Source organism: Bombus vosnesenskii, unplaced genomic scaffold (assembly GCF_011952255.1).
Source record: "Bombus vosnesenskii isolate JDL3184/JDL3185 unplaced genomic scaffold, Bvos_JDL3184-5_v1.1 scf7180000013263, whole genome shotgun sequence".
NCBI classification, from domain to species: Eukaryota; Metazoa; Arthropoda; class Insecta; order Hymenoptera; family Apidae; genus Bombus; species Bombus vosnesenskii.
Genome location: NW_022882923.1, coordinates 6,395,430 through 6,415,903, shown reverse-complemented (window position 1 = coordinate 6,415,903; position 20,474 = coordinate 6,395,430). Strand labels below are relative to the sequence as shown.

Here is a 20,474-nt window from a genome sequence, read left to right as displayed (position 1 = left end):
CTCATTTTAATTGACACCTTTAAATAAAATAACAAAGAATTGAAAATGTTGAATACTCTTAGTCGTTAGATATTAGATGCTATTTGTATATATTTTACTCATAAACAATAGATGCAAATTATTTTACAACGCAACGGTACAGTAACGTTTTCAGAAAACGTTCTCGTTTCAAATACAAAAGTTTATGTTTCTAACGCAAAATTTATGTTTCTAATGACGGAACTAGGAACTATTCCAGGACTCAGTTCAGAAAATATGCATTCAAATAAAAAGTTAGAGAGACAATTACTTTATTTGATAGCTAAATAATAAAATATTTCGAGGATAAATTTTGTGTTTATCAGAATAATGTAATGAATAATTACCTCAATATAATATTTATATATGTAATGCATTAATAAATAATTATTCCAAAATAATTATCATATTAAAAATTAGAAAGTACCAATCTACATACATATCAGAAAAATTAAAAACTTATACCTACAAATGAAAACTATATTTTCTCACCTCTTAAATGAAACATAGTAGCTAAAAAAAGAAATATATTAATATAAGATAAAAGAAGGGACTATCCTGGTATATTCGAAGATATAATTTCGACAAATGCGCAATATTTTATAAGAAACAATATTAGTTCAGATATTTGTTGGTCAATGTAACGTATGCAATCCAAAAATCAAATCAAACAATAGTTCGCAATATATTAACTATCAAAATTATTCTTCTAAAAAAGATAGGAAGTATGACTTAACAGGTCAAATGACCAGTTTCAATATTTAATTTACATCCATCATTATTGTACATTCATCATTATTTCTTTTTCTTTTGTTCATTTAACTTTACATAAATTCTTATATTATCTGATTAATCAATTTCTCAATTTCTGTTAGTGCAATATGCAAGTAGTACAAATGTCCGATATCTACTTAAAAAGATGACAGAACGATATCACACCGCTATGTAATACATAATTAACGAAATTAATTAGCCATTTAAGCGTAACGTCTTTCAACAGAGGCACACGTCGCGTGTCAAGCCAGGTTCTTAAAATGTCGTAATTAAGCTCCATTCACGCGGTCCAATTTCCTCTTGCTCGTGTCACTTAAATCGTGCTTTGAATTTCTTGACCGGACATTTTTCCATGAATAGGCCGCGTTTCATTCGAAATGAAACAAACACGGTCGTAATTCGTGCCAACCGATAATTAATCGTAGCCAAGATGTAAATGCCCTTTCACCTACGATTCCAGTACCATACGAAATTTCGTCGTGGAACGCGAAACACTGATGCAAACACAGACGAATCCCGACGAACGCGACAAACGAATCAGCGTGCAAATTGTGTATCGGGAAATTAGCGGTGTATCTTCTTTCTTTTCGCCCGCATTCGCGGTTTCACACGCAGCCGTGATGTATACGCGCGAGCGCGTGAAATATTTAATTTGACAAGGAACCGAGGGATGCAGGCGGTTCAAGGATTTTATCAATTTGATCGAATTAAATGGCAGCGGAGAGATATGTCGGAAAATATTGTGATATAGAACCTAGCTAGAATAATTATTATTACCACCAATTAAAGTCACACGTGTGGACAATGTTGTATGAAATATTCGCGTTTTAGGAGCGTGATGGAATACCGTGGATAATCGCATATTTCGACAAATTAAATTTTATGAAATTTTGTTTTAATACAGTTACACAGTGTGTCCGAGAGTTTAAGAGACAAATTTTATATGTGTATTCTATGGGTCTAACAAAATAAAAAAAATATTACATAAACATGAATGATTTAAAGTTCGTTTAATATCTGGTTATATTTTCGTGGCTAACACGCGTATATAAAGCAATTATCTCTTTATTTCGTATTAAAAAGAAGGAAACTCTATTGTAATAACTTTTCTCCTTTTTATATGTATATATATGTCGGAGATGAAAGGACATCGAAGTCTCCCCTTTGGAACTTCGGGATAATCCCCTAACACCGTAATCTAGATTCTATCATAGGCGTAATTAAACAATTGTCGTCCTTCGATCCGATTGTATTTGTTCGAGATTTGCGATAATGAGCTTGGGCTCGAGGCGACAGCCAGTCGCCGAACGTAGCCGCGGTCACGGGATAGAGGCTTTGTTTAACAAAAGTACTGAGTAATTCTATAGCTCTACAAAGAAATATTTGTAGCGGCACGCGACAGTAAACATTCCAACGGTTTCTGTCCCGTGGCTCGCCACACGCAGATCCTATTCTTCGGGTATGTTGGTTACCAGATGCCGACGCGTCTCCACAGTACGTGATCAACTAGCCCGAGGGCCGTTATAAACACTAAGATCTAGTTACCTAAAGTCCTTCAAACAGACAAACAGTCTTTGTCCCAACTAAAAAGATAGGGGAGACCTATTTTTTCAACAAATGGCGTCTCCCACTGGCAACTATCCTTCGAGGGCGGTTAGTATCTTTTTCTAACTACCGATATGGAGATTGACCAATTAGTAGCAACGTCAATTTCCCTTACTTTCTGAACGAAGTCTATCCTCGACGAATCCGATGATCTCGTGTCCTTAGGCACACCCCATTATAGTTTTCCTCTGTGGCATCATCGGAACGGGAAAGTCATTCCCTCTCGCGATCTCACCGGCTAAAGAGTAACATCTTTACGATCAGCAATTATTCAGACTTAGATTTCGTGAGAACGTTCATCTATCATCCCATTGACCGCGGATTCGTTATCGAACCTGAGACCATTGTCACTAGTGTCGCGAGCGCCTAACTGCCGTGGTTGATTGTCGAATCTGTGTTATCCATACTTGTGTTAATAAACCGTATCTTTGTTATACCGCAACGACGATGGCTAATTTCAATGAAGATTCATCGAACACCCACAACCCTATCCTCAACGCCACCCCGACATATATATATATATTTTTTTTTTGTCTCTTCAATATCGTTATTTAATCAAATTCCATCCGTTAGCTGAGTTTCTGCTTGGTATAAAACATTTTATTTGCTCGTAAAGCGTTGGATCAGGGATCGTGACGTGTATTAAATTGCTAAACTCGGTGTTTGAGGTGCGTAAAAAAACGAAAATGCAATTAAAGCTCTGTTGAAAGAGCGTGTGTCGAAAAAGCACGGAAAATTTAATCTACATTATTATACAAATAGGGTATTCTAGTAACCTTACTCTGGTAGAATACTCTATTAACAAATAGCGTAGCTTTTTTAGCGTAATTTATTTTCCGTAATTTATTTTAGCGTAATTTATTTTCCTCGTGGATTATTTTCTTGCCAATATTTTTTTTCCATTAACATGTATATAATGTCATATACCTATTTTAATTTTAATTTCGACTTCATTCAATTAAAACTTCGCTATCAGTCAAAACAAATTCATTCTTCCTTAAATATAAATTTCTCGACATATATAAGGAACGATAAATATATTGTTTATTATTAATTATTATACTATTTAGCATAATGTATATTGTTTAAATCATAATATACGTTTATTTTGATAGATAACTGCCCAAAGGGAAATTCAATTGAGCATTGAATTGAACAGATCTGTTGTTCGATAATTATTAATAAGCTTTCTGTAGCTTTCTGATTGTAATAAATTTACGTGACTTTAGTATTTAATTAGTCTGAGAATTATTAATAATTAATTCATTACGGTTATAATTCTCTTTACGTAAGTAAGTTTTCAATGTAACGTTAATAGAAAACATCTTTTCTATGATTAATTATATACATAAACTATCTATTAATTTTTATTCGTAATGTTAATTGTAGATCACGGATTATTTACCGGATTAAGAATTTCGTGTTATTGTTCTCACTCAATGGTTTTTAATACTTTCTCCACGATCCATTCATATTGATATTACGATTTCTGATGATGATATACGTATAGTTTTCCACTAGCATGATTTTCTTGTTAACAACACCGTTTCTCTTTTACGAAAACAGCCAGCTCGAGTTTCATTGATTTTATTGCAACAGTTTCGTGGTAAACAATTTCCAATCAAGACTACATCCCACGTAAAAAAGAGCAGTTACACAGTCTACCTCAATAATTGTAGTACAATCAGAAAGAATGTGATTCCTCGTGCAAACAGAAATAGAAAATACAAAATAAAGCAAAAACGAAATTTTATTTATTAGAAGATCGCTACATATTCCAAACAGAACATTTGGTATACTCGTCCTTCTCGAACTACGTTCCTCTTTTTTTATAGCTCGGATTCCCATTTTGGGGAGGCTGATGATCGTCAGGAGGGTCGTGAAATGTTTTCTAGCAGATTGGCAGAATTATTTTCGGTGGTAATTATTTCTGTACGAAATTACACCAGTAAGGTTTTTTACGTTTAATTATTTCAATGTCGTTACAGTACAATATTGTATTAATAGTTTAAATAATGTACTGTTTGTACATATTTCATAATAAAATAAAAGTGACTCAAGCTGCATTCTGATGGGATGGTACCTAATTCTTCGTGGCAAAATTAAAATATTCAGTACATTTAAAAAATTATGGAATGCTTATCGACATCTACTGTATTATATTTATAATCTGTATAACACGTGTTATATCATACAATCATTTGTTAAATGAAAAATATATCGAACATTTTCCAATGAAGACACTTTTCGAAAAAAATCAAGGGTGAAATTTCTTTTAAACTCTCAACGACATAGTTTAAACCACAGAGGATTAAAAAATATAGGAAATGTTCACGCGTGTTAAATATTCCATATTATTTATTTGGATTATTTGTCACAACGAGTCTTCAGTAATTTCTTAAACCTTCACTAGAGTAAATCTTAATTCACTTTTGACGAATAGAAAGTTTTCTTTACAAAATTCGTAAATGATTTTTTTTGCAAATATTAAGAAAGAAGGAAAATTCGTACATTGTTTCGTTATAATAAAAACGATCTTATATTTACCTATAATATAGTGCTACAAAAGAGAGTAAAAATAGAGAGAAAATATTAAACTATCCTGTCTCGAAAAAGGTTGGAAAACATTACTCTACAGCAGAACGTCACGTGGAAGAATTTTATTTTAGTTCACATTTCCAATATGTTTTTACACGAGAAGAAACATCCCTCTGTCGGTACGAGCTATCAACCAACGCGACCAACAAAGACACCCTGTATACGGATGAGAATGTAGAAACGTTCGAAGTTTATTTATTGTACCCGCCGTTTATTTTCCCTTTAATCTGCACGAGATAAATACCGGCTAGCTGAAACAACGGACTTCTGTCCAGTAGCAGACAGGAAAGGAAAGAATACCGGGAAAGAGGGAGGTAGAGGGTGGGAAAAGAAACGAAGGAAAAAGATACAGAGGCGTCGAGAGACGCGGGCGTATTTAGTTAGGCGATGCAGCGGCAGAAAAAAGATTTAACGATCGGCTCGTTAATTACGCGAATAAAGTGCACGTGAAATTGTCTGATTGCGTTAATTACGGACTGTCGTGAAATTGAAACCTTGACGCTTCTCCGCGATATTACGTTTGACCAGTTTATCCTTGCTTTTCTATTATTATTTTTTGATTATTGGAAAGAAAGAACATCTTTTTCCTTTTCGTTGTGAGATACAACGAAAAATCCAATAAGGTTAAATTGATTAAGATTAAATAAAATTAAATGAAAAAAAAACACAGTATGAGAAATATTAATAATATAATACCATAATTGTGTATTATTAAGATAGTATATAAGAAGATCAGTAAGAAAGCAAAAGAACGAAAGACCACTTACTTGCGATTTATAAAAAATTTAGTAGACCAGTTGAGAGGAGATTTTTGACAATCACGAGACCGAGCTTCGATGTCGACTACTAATTGTAATGAAATTTGATTAAATGGACAGTTCCATGTAATTTTAACGGGGGCAAAATGTAGGAAACAAAGTAGGAAAAAGACACGAAACAATTTATTATTGCGATACTTGTCCCGACAAGCCAAGGATGCATCTTGGCAGATGTTTTATAACTTATCATACAAAAAAGTATACAGAAAAAATATTAAAAAGTCATATGTTCAAAGATGTAAATATATATAGATTATTAGAGTATAACGTTTTTAAAATTAATTTTTGTATAATGTCATTTCGTGTTACCTACAAAATACTCGTCACATACGCGCAAAATCATCTCGAGTTGTTGCTCCGCCCGACTGAAATGGTCGTTAAGTGTAAAGGGTTAAAATCAGCCACACTGCGTAAACTGTCTCTCATCACAAAACAACTTTCCTTGCACGTGATCTTTTCAATAGTTAGCACTTGGCAACTTCTTCTTTCTCCGGTGAACTTTCCATAAAAGAACATGCTGATGTGGTATACAAGAGAAACATTCTCCACTTTGTAAACATATGGTAACACATTCTTTTCACAGACTTTACAGAATTTTAAGCTGTAGTGCAATCTCTATTCTATACGCATATACATATCTGTATATGAAGAGCACAATCTGTAAAATATTTCAAGTAAAGTTTTTCCTGCAATACATATTTAATATATAAAGTATATAATACATATTTCTTTTCACATTCAAACGTTTGATTATCATACTCCTTGTATATATATTCTTCACTCGGTTTATAGTACTCAGTTCATCATTGGACGTACAAGTGATGAAGAAATCATTGACAGAGTTAATTTCGTTTCTGTAAGCAGTATTCAATATAGTAAGTATAATGCAGTTAGAAGCATTCATAGCAATAAAAAAAATCGAGCAAATGATACGAAGCACGAAAGAAAATAATTCTGGGGAACTATTCGTTTACACAAAAAATTTGTTACAAAAAAGATTGCGAAGCTAGATTACAAGACCAAACAGAACATGACTTGTACAGACGTATAAGTGCAGTTTATGTTTAATTATCGAAAAAATTTAATTACCTGGTTCTTCCGTATTTGATTACTTCGGATAATCAAAGTCCTATTACATTAATTTCTATCTCTGCGTTTGTATTCCTAAAAATATAAACTTGCGAAAATACATTTTTTTTTTTATTTGGAAGAATTTTACAATCAATTCTCATTGGGAATTATAAGTAAATTATTCTGGCGTGGTTCTATGTCGTGTTTAATAAGTGTTTATCGTTTGTTTGATTCTAGTTGCGAAAATACGCGCAGTCTATTGATCAGTATATTTTCCCAAGCGACTTAATTCCATCCTAAACCTCCTTTCCCTCAAGAACCTTTTACTGTCAAAGATTATCCCTTATTTAATCTTACAGAAATCTGACAAAAAACAGGATCTCTGATAATCCGATAGTCTTATCAAGTCAAAAGTAATTAAAAATACGCGAAGTCAAGCATGATGAAAGACATTTCGTATCGGTAGAAACGACGAACCCAGCTCGTTATCACGCGGAAACGAATTCGCAATTTCATCGCGAGGACGACGAAAAGTACAGGTCTATACCAATACCATCCTCGCTACATACCATGTTTATGGGAATCTGTGCGCGTGGAATATCCAACGTTGATCACGTACGTGTTAAAAAAGATGCAACATGGGCTGGGAATTCTGTTTTTCGCAGATAGAAATCGCTCTTGTGTTTTACGATCATCCTCTTCTCTCAATTCCATGATCATTTTCACGAAGAATAAAATTTGATGGCCCTTTTACAACGAGATAGTAGAAGGGAATATTTTGGCAACAGTTTTTCAAACAGTGAATTTTATAGTTATTATACAGTTGAAATAGCATAGTCAGCGTTTTATCATATTTCGCAGTATGTTGTAATACTTGAAGTTTCAAGTGTTTCGTAATCTTTGAAATAAAAACGTTATACAGACTGTTGCAAAATAGTGTCCAAATATTTTAGATTGTGTGAAATAAATAAAGAGGTGTGGAATAAAGAGGATCATAAAACTTCTGCTTTTTTTCAGTTACGAAACGGTAGATGAGATACTTTAACCAAAGAGAACAGAATTCTTGTTGAAGGATTAAATCGACCAAAACTCCACTTTCTTTATCTATACTTTTAATTATTTAAGTACAAGAAATGTTAGATGAATTTGTAAATGACTATGGTCATTAAAGTCGTTATATGCTTCCACGTTTACATATTCTCCGTTTGAAAGTTGAAATTATTTTCTCATATTAGTCACATACATTTTCAAAACTATTTATTTGTCAGACTTTATCTAGCTTAGTTTGGTGTAACCTGCAAAACTGTATAATATTCAGTTTTCTCCTTTTATCTCTTGAACAGCATTACGAGGTAAGCTTCACATGGAATTCCGGTGCTTTCAGATGTGGATGTACTCGCTGGGAAGGGCATTATTGGACACGACCCCGAGAGTCGCTGCACTGACAGGAACGGTTTCCGTTTCACCCTCGTCGGCACTTCAGTCCGTTTTAGCCGCCATGACGGAACCCGATCCACGAAGACGAGCTTCCTTGATGAATCTGCTAGACGTAAGTCTGTAAATCTAGCTGAAATTGTTTTTTGCTTTCCTCTTTTCTTTCCTGTACTCGAGATCTTTTGTGAAGATCGACTGTTTGCATCCTCGTTTCTTAAATCCTTTCATATGAAAAGTGAGTTTGCCTTCATATGAAAGCTGATGTAACGTAGCCAGAGGAATGAAAAGGAACGTTTCTTTTTTACTTTCTACGTATCTGATAACTTTTTCTAAATACAATTATGAAATTTGTATAGTTGTGTAAAAGTGTATATTAATAATCCTTTCTTTTCAATATCATTTATTTTTCTGATATGGGGTTGAAAAAAATAATAATAAGCTAGAAAAAAGACACGTATTTAATAGTATTTACTGCTAATTCTTTTTTTTTTTTTATTTGGTATTTTATTTTTACAATCAATTCTCATTGAGAATTATAAGTAAATTATTTTGGCGTAGTACTGTAACTTGGATTATAAGAGTTTATAGTATGTTTGATTCTAGTTGAATCTAATGCTTCAATCTAAAGGGTATTGTCTTTTTAGTCTGCGTATCTGATCCGTCGTGTCAAGTAATTGGGTAACTAATGGGTTTTGGTGGTTGTTAACTCTTATATTATATCTGTTTCTGAACTTCGATATTTCTTCTTTAACTGTGGCTATCTTAAGGTCGTGATGTATTGTTTCGTTGGTAACGTACCAAGGTGCATATATCAAGGATCTTAGAGTTTTTGATTGAAATCGTTGGAGAATTTCTATGTTGGAATTACTCGCTGTTCCCCATAGTTGAATCCCATAGCTCCAAACAGGTTTTAATATGGCTTTATATAGCATTATTTTACTCTACATGTTTAAGTTGGAGCGTCTACTAAATGATACGAAACTTATTCTACTTGGATCTAACTAGTTACCATATAAATACAATAATAGATGCAATAGTGTACGAATTATTTTACTCAGCCACTGTACACGCAAGATCGCTTAACTCTGTCACTGAGTCACGTCTCACTGTGAATACACGATCCATTATACCAGGTTTTGTCGTGCAACGTGATTCAGGGGACACATCATAATTACGAATGCGATTTATTCGCCGTTTTTGTAAGGTCGAAAATTAATTTTCGTGTCATGGCCAAGAGCAACGGGCGAGACGTTGTGAATCGCGAACGTGGTTGAAGAAGCAGCTGCATCGGAGTTGAATCGGATGCATGCATACGCGCGTTACAAACAAGAGGAAAATGGCTGGCGGCGAGAATAACAATGCAATCTCGTAGCTATAAAACGCAGGGGGGTCTGGTGTTATTGAAATTCACCGGTTATCCTATCCAGCCGAAACTTCGACTCGAGGTTCTTGTTGTCCGTTTGGACGAATCGTGAAACACACGTAGGGCGATTTGTACCGTTTGCATAATTTTATGCAAAGAAGAAGGATTCTGCGGTATACGCTGGGCGAAGCTTATCAGCGATGCAACGGGGTAGTTTCGCGAAACACGAGGCGGAAAGTTTCCAGCGTCCTTGAGTTTTGATAAATGAATCAGTGGTATAACGAGCGAGATGATAAATCTTTTTTTAAAGAGCGAGAACTTTCTTTGTTTTTAATCTCTTGTGCTGTGTCCTATATCTTATTTTAATCCATTTTGGAAACTATAATTCGGGTCATACAAATAAAATATTCAAACATGAAAAGTCTAATTTTTTGTTCTTTTAGAAAATGAGAAATTCCAAGTGAAAGATACATTGTAATTTTATCGCGATCTTTAATGTTATTTCTTTGGAACAGAGACTTTATTTTCGGCGATTTACACAAAAATATTGACTTACATTGAGAATATCATATTAACAAATATTTGTTATCATATAAGGTTCGTCCACCTTTAATTGGAAATAAACATTTCTGTATATTACGTTCTGTATATATTATTTCGTTTATCGATGTCAAATATTTGAAAACCAGTTAAATTCTACCCACTTCATATTACTTCTAAAAATAGATACATTATCGAGATATGTAACTAAAATGACTTTGAATAGTATTTGTGTAATATCATTATAGTATAGTTCAATATTAATTGAAGTAAATATTTTGCCTTGGAACAATACAATAATTACAATCAAATACGAAGTTATAATTATGTGAGCAAACCATTTATTTGTTGACACTACACATATAGCGTAACGTGTATCAATGAGAACAGGACAATTATCGTGTTTACCAACAAATGTATTATTCCTTCTACGTAAATGATTCATAATTTTTATTATTGCATTCTGTTTGTGAACTTATTTTTTTTTTTATTAATTCCATTAATTTTATTTAGTCAAAAATCAACGATAGTTATTATTTATATAATAGCACAATGTGTCAGAGATATTTGAAAATCGATAATAAATTAATAGATATTTAGAAATCATAGTAACATGTACTCAACAATCAAACGTTATTAAAATAAAACATGAACATCTCACAGATTGATATTACAACGATATCCAGCTTATCGAACGTTGAATTTGGACGTGTTACGAAATTAATTTAATTTTATCTAAATTGATTCTATAAATCTGTCATGAAGCGGTAAACATCAAATTGATAAAGTAGATCAATTTTGCTCCTTAATCGTTCATTTAATTACTTATTGATTGCTATTATTACCTTAGGTCTTCTGAAAAAAACAAACACTCTGACATAAGTCTACAGTGATTCTACTGCTTGATAACGATACTTGAAACAAACCATGATATCTAAAGAACATGTGTCGTGAAAGCTATTCCAAGCCAACGGAATAGCTTTCATAATAAAAATAACAGAAAGTTTTCCAAACAGAATTTTTACATTACATTACACTCTTTAGTTCTTAAAATCTCGCTGCAATTGCTAGAAATAACATTGCGCGAAGTTTCACCCATAACAGCCTTTAGCAATTAATTTTTATTCTCACAATTTCGCTGGTACATATACCTAAATCGTTTTCAATTTTCTCCAGCACAGGATCCTGCTTAATCACTTGCAACAATTTGTACATCTCTTGCTTCGTTTTTACCTCTGTCCTCGTTAATTTCGTTTTAATCGTATCTAACTATGCGAGAAGCTACTCGATCGAATGGCGTCATCGCAAAGGGTTACAGATTATGCAATTAGGTCGATCGCGTCTGACTGCTATCATCGCGCATTGCCGATACAAATTTCATTAATATCGGAGCCGTGAAGGCCAGGGCGATCCGTCGATCGGTATATGGCGAACTCTCTGCAATCGCAAAGAGCACTTGAGCGCTTGCGAAGGCGGACATTCGAGGGCAGCTTTAATTCAATTATATGTCGCGCGAACATAGTGGAGGAGGCGAGTGGGTCGAGCCGACTCTACCAGCTTAATACCTAACACCTAGCCATTCTATGATGGTGTGGGGAATTTCAGTAATCTATGACCTTTCGTTTCGAAGAATAGTAGAGGCAGACGAAAATAATTAAATTCGACCATTTGGTTTTGCGCGCGTGAAACGTGCGTGTCCAAATACAACTTCGACTAGATATAGCGTTTCCAAAATAATACTACTAACTAGTTTCGTTATTAATATAAAATGAATTTATAAGAATGATCCATTTTGGAAATCGCAGATTTTTAGAAGGAAGCTGTTGTTATAGTTTCTTCACGTAGGTTTGCCTTTCTTCGTGATATTTTTTATAATTTAATTTATGCATTGAAATATTGCTTAGGTAGATAAAAGGATGCTTTTAATCTTCTCCAAGTATTAAATGTACATTTTGAAAAATATGCATAACTATTTCCCAATTTGGAAGATATAAAACAATCCATAGGTTGCTATCTATGCTACTAGGCTGCCTCGTGTTTCATCCATGAAATAAAATGTTCTTGATTATTTGCACTTTTATTTTTATTTTATAATGCAATTCATATAACGGAAAAAGCCAGCTATTTGGATATAAGAGATAACATACTTAACCCTTTAACCTATAACTATGGGCATAACTCGTATTAGATGAACGGGCATAGCCCGTGTGGGGCACAGCCCGTGTGGGGCACTTCCCGTGTCGGGCATAGCCCGTGTGGGGCACTGCCCGTGTGGGGCATAGCCCGTATCGGGCATAGTCCGTATCGGGCATAGCCCGTGCGGGGCACCGCCCGTGTCGGGCATAGCCCGTGCGGGGCACTGCCCGTGTCGGGCTTAGCCCGTATCCTATAATTCTCATCTATAAGCGTAAAAATATTCTTGAGTGCGCCAATTCAAAGGTCGTATGCATAGTTTAAAAACACCAATTTGTCCAGCTGGACATTTGGTAAATTTTTCTAACTTAAGTGTCAAATAACATGTGGATAGCTACCCCCAGCGGGATACCATTTTCGAGTTTGCCTATTTCATTTCTTTAGTGAGGTCAGTGGGATGTTTTCTTTTTAGTCATCATCTGCAAATGAATACAGTCTGAGTGCCAACCTTAGATTCTCGTACCATACAATTTTCTTAAATGTTTCTCAAAAACTCTATCCTGTTCCTGTGGCAGTGTACGGAAACAGTTCACCATTAATCTTGATTTTTATTTTTAATTCATCAGTCATTCGTTCAACCGTTTAATTTCAATGTATCATCAACTACTACTCGAATATAAAATTGACTATAACTCAATACTATGTATATCAAACAATGAAAAGTTAAAGTATTTTTCATTAGTTTTACAGCGTCCTCGTCTTGTATAAAACACTCGCTATAAATTTCTTCAAGTACTTTGAATCGGTAATTCAAAAACGGCGAAAACGGTCGTGCCAACCCCTTAGTCTGTCGTTAAAAGGGTAAAAATAAATCGTCTTGAATGGACAATAGATTAACGCTGCCGTTTCCGTGGAAGCTGGCCACTTTTAATAAAGCCATTCGTTCAGCTGACCGTAATTCATTGTTTGCACCTGAATAGACCGCGAAATTGATGAAATCCTGAGGCACATAGGGGCGCGAACTTAACCCGCCGCCACCAATTTCAACGAGGATTCCTCGGCTGGCGATGAATCATCCGCTCGGAGGACTCGATCGACCTCGCGGTTCAAATTACCAAGAAAGATTGATCTTTGCTATCCAGGAGAAAAAATGTATGTGATGGAAACAATCTAGCACATTTGTAACTCGGAAAACTGAGCCACCGTAATAGATTATTGCAAAATTCAAAGTCGCATATGTTATTACGTTTTTGGATTTGGAAAATATATCTCGTTCATAGATTAACTGGAATTGACAATGAGGTGAACTAATTTGATGTTAAGAAGGACATTTTTTTGTTGGATACTTGGACTTTTCATGTGAGAACTAAATAAGACGCAATATTTTCTGTTTTTATAGTTTCTATAGGGATCTTGACGAAGGTTTTGATATCGACAAGCAATAATAACGCTTAAATCTTCTTAATTGACTATTTACAGTCGCAACAGGCATTACAATGAATTAGAAGCGGTTTTTAATATCGCATATAATTGTTATTAATTCTTTAAAAGCGTAACTCGAGAAAAACTCGGCTAATCAAATTATACAGTATTGTACGAGCAACATTTCTTTTTTTCTTATTTTATTTGGTAGAATTTTACGATCAATTTATACTGAGAATTATAAGTACATTATTCTGGTGTGGTACTATAACTTATATAATAAGTGTTTATAGTATGTTTGATTGTAGTTAAATCTAATGACGAGCAACATTTTAAAATGAATATTTTTAAAATTACAATTATTAATATTTATTTCCTATAAGAGATTGAAAATATGTATTTTCTATATCTGACGCAGAAAATCTCGAAAGCAGTGAGACAATTATTTTCTGAATCGTTTATTCTGAAATATTTGTCATCTCGTTATACTGTTAAACGGTTGAATATTTTCTCTTTGTACCATACAATTTAAAATAGTACTAAGAAAACCTAAACTGAAAACCGCTTTCGATCGGTCAAGAACTGCGGATAAACGCACGAAAAAATACAAAGAAGCCCTTTTCGACACCGTCTTTCCGGGTCATTGTCTTCCATAGACAGCCACGTATCCAAGAGTTGGCTTTTGTCGTCGCAGAATAGGAGTACAATGAAGCGATAATAGGTTGGACTTGCGAACCGCTTCCTCGTTGATATCATGGCTCACCGAGACTACGGAATTTCTTGGGGCCATTGTTCCCCTAAAACTAGTAGATTGTCTGGCAGAGTGGCGGCAATTTCGAAATCGTATCATAATCAGGATACTCGTGCAACACGGTAAACACGTGTGTGCAATTTCATTAAGACCGTGAGACTGAGAGATGTACCTAATAGTATCGTTTTGCGACAACTCCGAAACCTATTAGAGCATCTGACCCAATAGTTTTGTCCCAGTTGTGAATTTCTAACTAGTTCCATTTACCTGAGTTTCACCTTGTGATAGCGAATGATAGTGGCGAGCCTTGATCAATAAACTTCGTTCCACGTATTCCATGATTCTGATGGCACGCACAGTTTAGAGATCTAAGATGATTTAGAATATTTTGGAAGAAGGTAGATTTATTTTAATTTTCCTGAGAACCTGTCCAAGAAAGTCTTCCTCAAGTCCGATTAGATTTTTTCTCATTTTTGTATGACTTTCTATTCTGTTTTCTATAAATTGAAAGATAGAGACAACGATTACAGTATTGTGCATGCGTCATCCTATGTTCTTCCCTTCTTTTTATTTATTTAATTTGTACTTTATAATTTGTCCAGCTGGACATTTGATAAATAATGATGTGGCACTATATTTTATGCCATCTTCTTTTATTGTATATATGCATGTGCCATATTTTTGCAATAAATAAAATCATTAGCTATATATTATAAATAAAGTCACTTGTTCATTGAGAATTGAACATTACTTATGTAGTATGATTGAGTTTGACAAAAAAGGCACAATATATTTGACTTAACATTAGAAACATCAGACTTGCTTTCTAGGGTCTCTGATGTTTCTCTTTATATTTGTTTTTGTTATACCTTAGAGACAATTATCAATCCTACAATTTACTACCATCCTAGACTTGACACAGAAAAACACTTGTCGTCCTTTAAAACTCAAAATCTTACGAAGAAAATAATAATATTTGGCAATTCATTAGTGGCTCAATCTAATCCGACTAGTCTTTCTTTGTATAGAACTGACACTGATTATCCTAACTATATTTATTCTTTCATCTTTTTCAGGTGATCTCCGAATACTGCCGCACTCGTTTACAGTCGAAGCCTTTCACTCATATCGTAATGGATATGTACCGTGAGGTGGTCAAGTCGCCTCAATACACAGCTCGTAAACGCATCACATATCAACACCTAAACCCTGTCCCTCCCCTTCGAAACCCTTCAGACCTTACAGAACACAATCGTCGTCAGACCAACTACCCTCACCAACATCACCATCATCAACAACCATCTCAGCAATCGGATCCTCTTCAATCCATGCACAGTCAAGCCAAAAATCTTCATCAACAACAAGATCGTCAGTATCGTTCTACCAATCAGTATAATCCTTCTTGTCCAAGCCAACAACGTTCTCCAACTCGATATCAAGCTCATCAACATCTTCAGATTCAAGAAGTACCTCAACAGGTTCATATACCAAAAGTTCACCACTATCATCATCATCATCCTGCAAAGGGCGCCCTTTTCAAGCTTCAATCGCGAAATTCGCATTCGCATCCGAATTTAACGAGCCTGTGTGGCCAGCAATTACAACCGAACCGACGCCAGGAAGCGGAAGATCAGAGAACACAGTTTCAGTCGCAGTTGAACGTTCAAACGAGTGGACGTAACGTTGGTCCAGCGATTCAGCATCAACGCCGCCATCATCACTCGAGAACGTATTCACAGCCAATTTATACGAGGCTACAGCATACCAGGAGCAGTGGTAACTTAGCGTCGACCATCGTCAGTGAAAGCAACCCCGGAGGAAACGTTTATAGCGACCCTATTTACGCGTTGCCTGTTAAACCTTTCCTGAGCTCGCAAGACGTCAGAGTAAACGGACTGTCCGTGAAGCCACCTGTCGGACATCGTAACGAGGATGTGTACACAGCTACAACGATAGCAAGGTAGTATTTCTTTTCTTTCTTCTTCTCTCACTTTTATGGCTGTTTTTTATAATGATCCCGGTGATTTACTACCTTGTCCTGAAAAGCACACTCTCGTTACTGTTGCTTTTAGAGGAGATAACGGTCGAGGAGGAAGATACAGTTGCTCGCAAAAGTATTTGAACGCTTAATATTATAGAAACTTTTTATGAACACAGTGGAGCATTTCTCTGAACGTTGTATTATCCGAACAAAAATTTTGCTAATAATTTTGCCTTTCGCCGTTATAAATACTATTGCCACATGCATGACGTGTTCTTTATATTATATATTATATATTATAATGTATATAAAATACATTGAATGTGATAAAATATATTGTATATTATAACAGGGAAGGAAGATAACGAGAATGTGTTTTTTATGCTGAGGTCATTCTTGTTTGAAAAAAGACCAATTGGTTTCGTGCAAGAGAAAAGTGTAACTTGACTATTTAGGTTAAAAGATGCGTGTAATTTAAAAGAAAATAGGAAATATAATGAAATTGAAAAATATAGAAAAATCCAAATTTGGATGTAATTTGTTACGTAGGCGACCATCTGCGGCCGGATATTCTCAACCAGACATACCCACGTCGTCGACAGAACGGGGACTAGAGGAGGTTTATGGAAGATCTACAGGACGCGTGAATCCGACGTTGCAAAGGCAACACTCAAATCCTCAGCTTCCTAGCAGGGATCAGCAAGACAGTGATTTCGAGCGAATGCCAGAGCAGGGCGTGAAAACGAGTGATCACAGATGTCTGGCCGGCAGGGGAGAGGAGGAACAGACAGTGCAACAACAAAATCCAGTGTCTTCCATGAGAGTCAGAAGTGTTCAGGGGCCACCGAAGCCTCCTCGAATAATCACCACATTGAAGAAGGCGCCATTCTCCGACGTAGAGAGCAGCAAGTCGGAACCACCAGCGAAACCGCCTAGGTAAGTTCCTTCGTTATCGCTGTTACTTACTATGGTGATTATGGGAATTATGCTACAATTAAACATCGATGTCTCGAGTCTCAAGGAAAGAGCTAAAACCTTCGAGTTATGAAGGTTTTGGCTCATCGAGTAACTTCCACTGAGAGAGATGAACAAACGAAAATGGCTTAAACATACTTTATAGAAGAATTAATATTTTTCGATGGTAAATCAGATACACAAGATTGAATAAGTGTATTGAATAGGTAAAAGGATAAACATTGGGAAGTTTAATAGATATTTAACATTTAATAGATATACTACGATTAGTATTTGTAACAATACGCGAAAAAAGTTATAACTCAAATTATATTTTATTATATACGTATTACATAGTTCGTATGTAAATAAACCTTATATTAATTATCTATATATAATATCTTCTAACAAATGACTGTTTGCTTTGTAACTCGATGTTCTAAAGTTACATTCTTAAAAAAACTAATTTCCGTATTCAAGCTTTCTTCTAAAGTACACCTTACATAAAGCGTCATCTCTTATTCGATCGAACCATTCTATTCCTACCCTATGTTTACTCTTCCCCACAAAAGCATCAGCGATTAAATACCGCAAAAGGCGTATTCGGAATACCCTAGCGAACCTCCAACTGCCGAACAAAACTTCTTCCCGTCCTGTCCATAACAATTCCAAACAGAACAACCCTCAACATCCCTCCAAGCTTTCATATCAACCTCCACACCGTGTGCTCCTCAATTTCGTTCGCGACTCGGCAAACTACGTTGTGCTGAAAAGCGTTCTCGTAGAAAAATGAGAGATAGATAGATAGATAGATAGATAGAGAGAGAGAGAGAGAGAGAGAGAGAGAGAGAGTGAGAGTGAGAGGTGCGAGGTAATCGCGAATCGAGCTGGCTAGGTCTAAAATTTATAACCGGCCAGCGTTAACGCGTCAGAATTTCATCAATCTTCGCGCTAAGACAGGACGTTAAATTGGAACGCGGCAGTCGAACAGTCGTTCGAATATCCCCTTCCAGTCGCATTATTAAGTTTGTCCCGGAATCGCGAGTCCGTGTTAATATATGCTTTCATGCGATCTGGGTCGCAACCTCGGAACAGGCCACCCTCGAAGAGTTATAAGACTGTCGAGGCTCAAAGCAAAGCTCAAAGGGTGCTGTGACGTTCTTCAGGCGGAAACAGATCTTACCGTAAAAAGGCAATGAACCAAGAGTGCTCATTGATTCCGGATTTTCCGGAACGGTGTCGCGGGTGAATCGAGGTGAAGACGGGATTGTTCAGTTTTTTAGATTTTTAATCCCTTGACACGCATGTCGGTGTGGAATCGTCCAAAAGCCACGAGAGACGATTAATCATAAGTGCACTGGGCAGATCTCTGTCACGTTACGTACAATTATAATTATATTAAAAGTGGCCTGTCTGTACCCCGTTGCATCATCTGTGCAAGGCATGTTTCTAGAAAGCTATCAGGCTGAGAGGCCCTTCAAATTGTTGTAGTACTAAATAATACTTAATGGCTTCGAGGACTAAGAAAACTAAATTTTACAAAAGAGTTTTCCTTGAAGTGGGACCCACTTTGACAAGAGAGATGAAGTAATGTACAGTAGTGCAATTGTAATTTCTTTTTTTTTCTAGATTGGTCAATTTTATTATTGGCAATCTTATAGATTGGTCTATTTCATTATGTATGTGCACTTTGGACATTTTGAATGTATAGTACGAATTTCTTTGAAACTTATTTTGTTACGCAGCATATATTTACAATACATGTTTTTCTAATACTGGTTTCAGGAATCTGGTAAAGAATGGGCCGAGAGCTCGGCGCGGTAAAGCTGTACAAAGAGCACCATCCCGTCTATACAGAACAGTAGGTGGTCCAACGAGATCCTTCAACAAAGCCCAATGCATTGGTCCTGAATTCGTAGTGCGTGCCAATCAGCCACCAAAGACGCTATGTGTTGGCCAAGTAAAGGTAATAACAATATTTTTTTTCTCTATTGTATTTTACTAACAATGCAAACCCCTAATATCGAAATTAGAGCTAGAAATTCTCTAAACCAACAATCAACAGTAAAGATTAAAATACGTAATTTCTGTCGCAAGAAACAGGAATAGATAATTCAGTATAAATAGTTAAATAGATATAACAGTAAAAGAAAGATTTCCTTATAAAATTTTCGCATTTGAAAGCAGGAAATAAAGAAATAAATTATAAAATATTCTAATTATCAAAATTCAGATTTAATTTCTGTTAATTAAATTAATTTAATTTTTATGATAATTCTAAATATATAAATTCATACAAAAAATTGATAAATATTTAAAGTAAAAAGATAACAAAAATAAATTTCCGGTACCGGGAATCGAACCCGAGCCTCCTGGGTGAAAGCCAGGTATCCTAGCCACTAGACCATACCGGATTCGATAGCTTCTTCCTTAAAATACCAAATCACCTAAAGTTTAACAGCACCACATAATATTTGTATTTAAAAGTAAACAAAAAGCAGATCATAAAATATTATTTTTCGGTATTCTATTTTATAACGTCGGAAAATGTACAAGTGTCCACCATATATGTGTACCGGATAAACTGCCTCTTTATGCAATGGTACAATCTTTCCTCGTAGATCATCGATCAGAAAAGACAAAATTTACAATCCTTATAGTCAAGTAGAGCCTCTGCCAATACTCGATTAGGGATATTTTAATGATAATTTAGAGTGGTACAAGTCACAAACATGTGTTGAATTCGCGGGTAATTAAAGGTACAGAAGCAACGTGATAGATGGCGAAAATTGCCGATCGAATGACGTTTGTTAATAGATCCCGGTGCGCAAATTTGATTGCTCCCGCCGTAAATATCCAGCCAGGTAAACTCATTGAGGCCTGCTGCAAATTTATACTGTACACGGTGCCTAAGTCAAAGTCTACCGTACATATCCCATTGTAATAGAAATAGCAAGTGTGCAGATCTATCAGATGGATGAAATTTTTCTTATAAAATTGTCTTTACTGCCT

The 20,474-nt window shown here is 35.3% G+C and overlaps 1 protein-coding gene and 1 non-coding gene across 6 annotated transcripts in view; one reads left to right on the top strand and one right to left on the bottom strand.

The window, feature by feature from the left end:
- The window catches only part of LOC117230666, a 148,433-nt gene that overhangs the window by 116,007 nt on the left and 11,952 nt on the right, over positions 1-20,474 (top strand). For all 5 annotated transcript variants that reach the window (XM_033488371.1, XM_033488363.1, XM_033488338.1 and 2 more), the window contains 4 exons: positions 8,269-8,433; positions 15,604-16,487; positions 17,058-17,444; positions 19,248-19,428. In XM_033488371.1, the coding sequence (XP_033344262.1) occupies positions 8,269-8,433; positions 15,604-16,487; positions 17,058-17,444; positions 19,248-19,428 (1,617 nt within the window). The remainder of the gene's footprint in view (positions 1-8,268; positions 8,434-15,603; positions 16,488-17,057; positions 17,445-19,247; positions 19,429-20,474) is intronic.
- Trnae-uuc lies at positions 19,805-19,876 on the bottom strand. Its single transcript has one exon. It is a non-coding gene; the product is annotated as a tRNA-Glu (tRNA).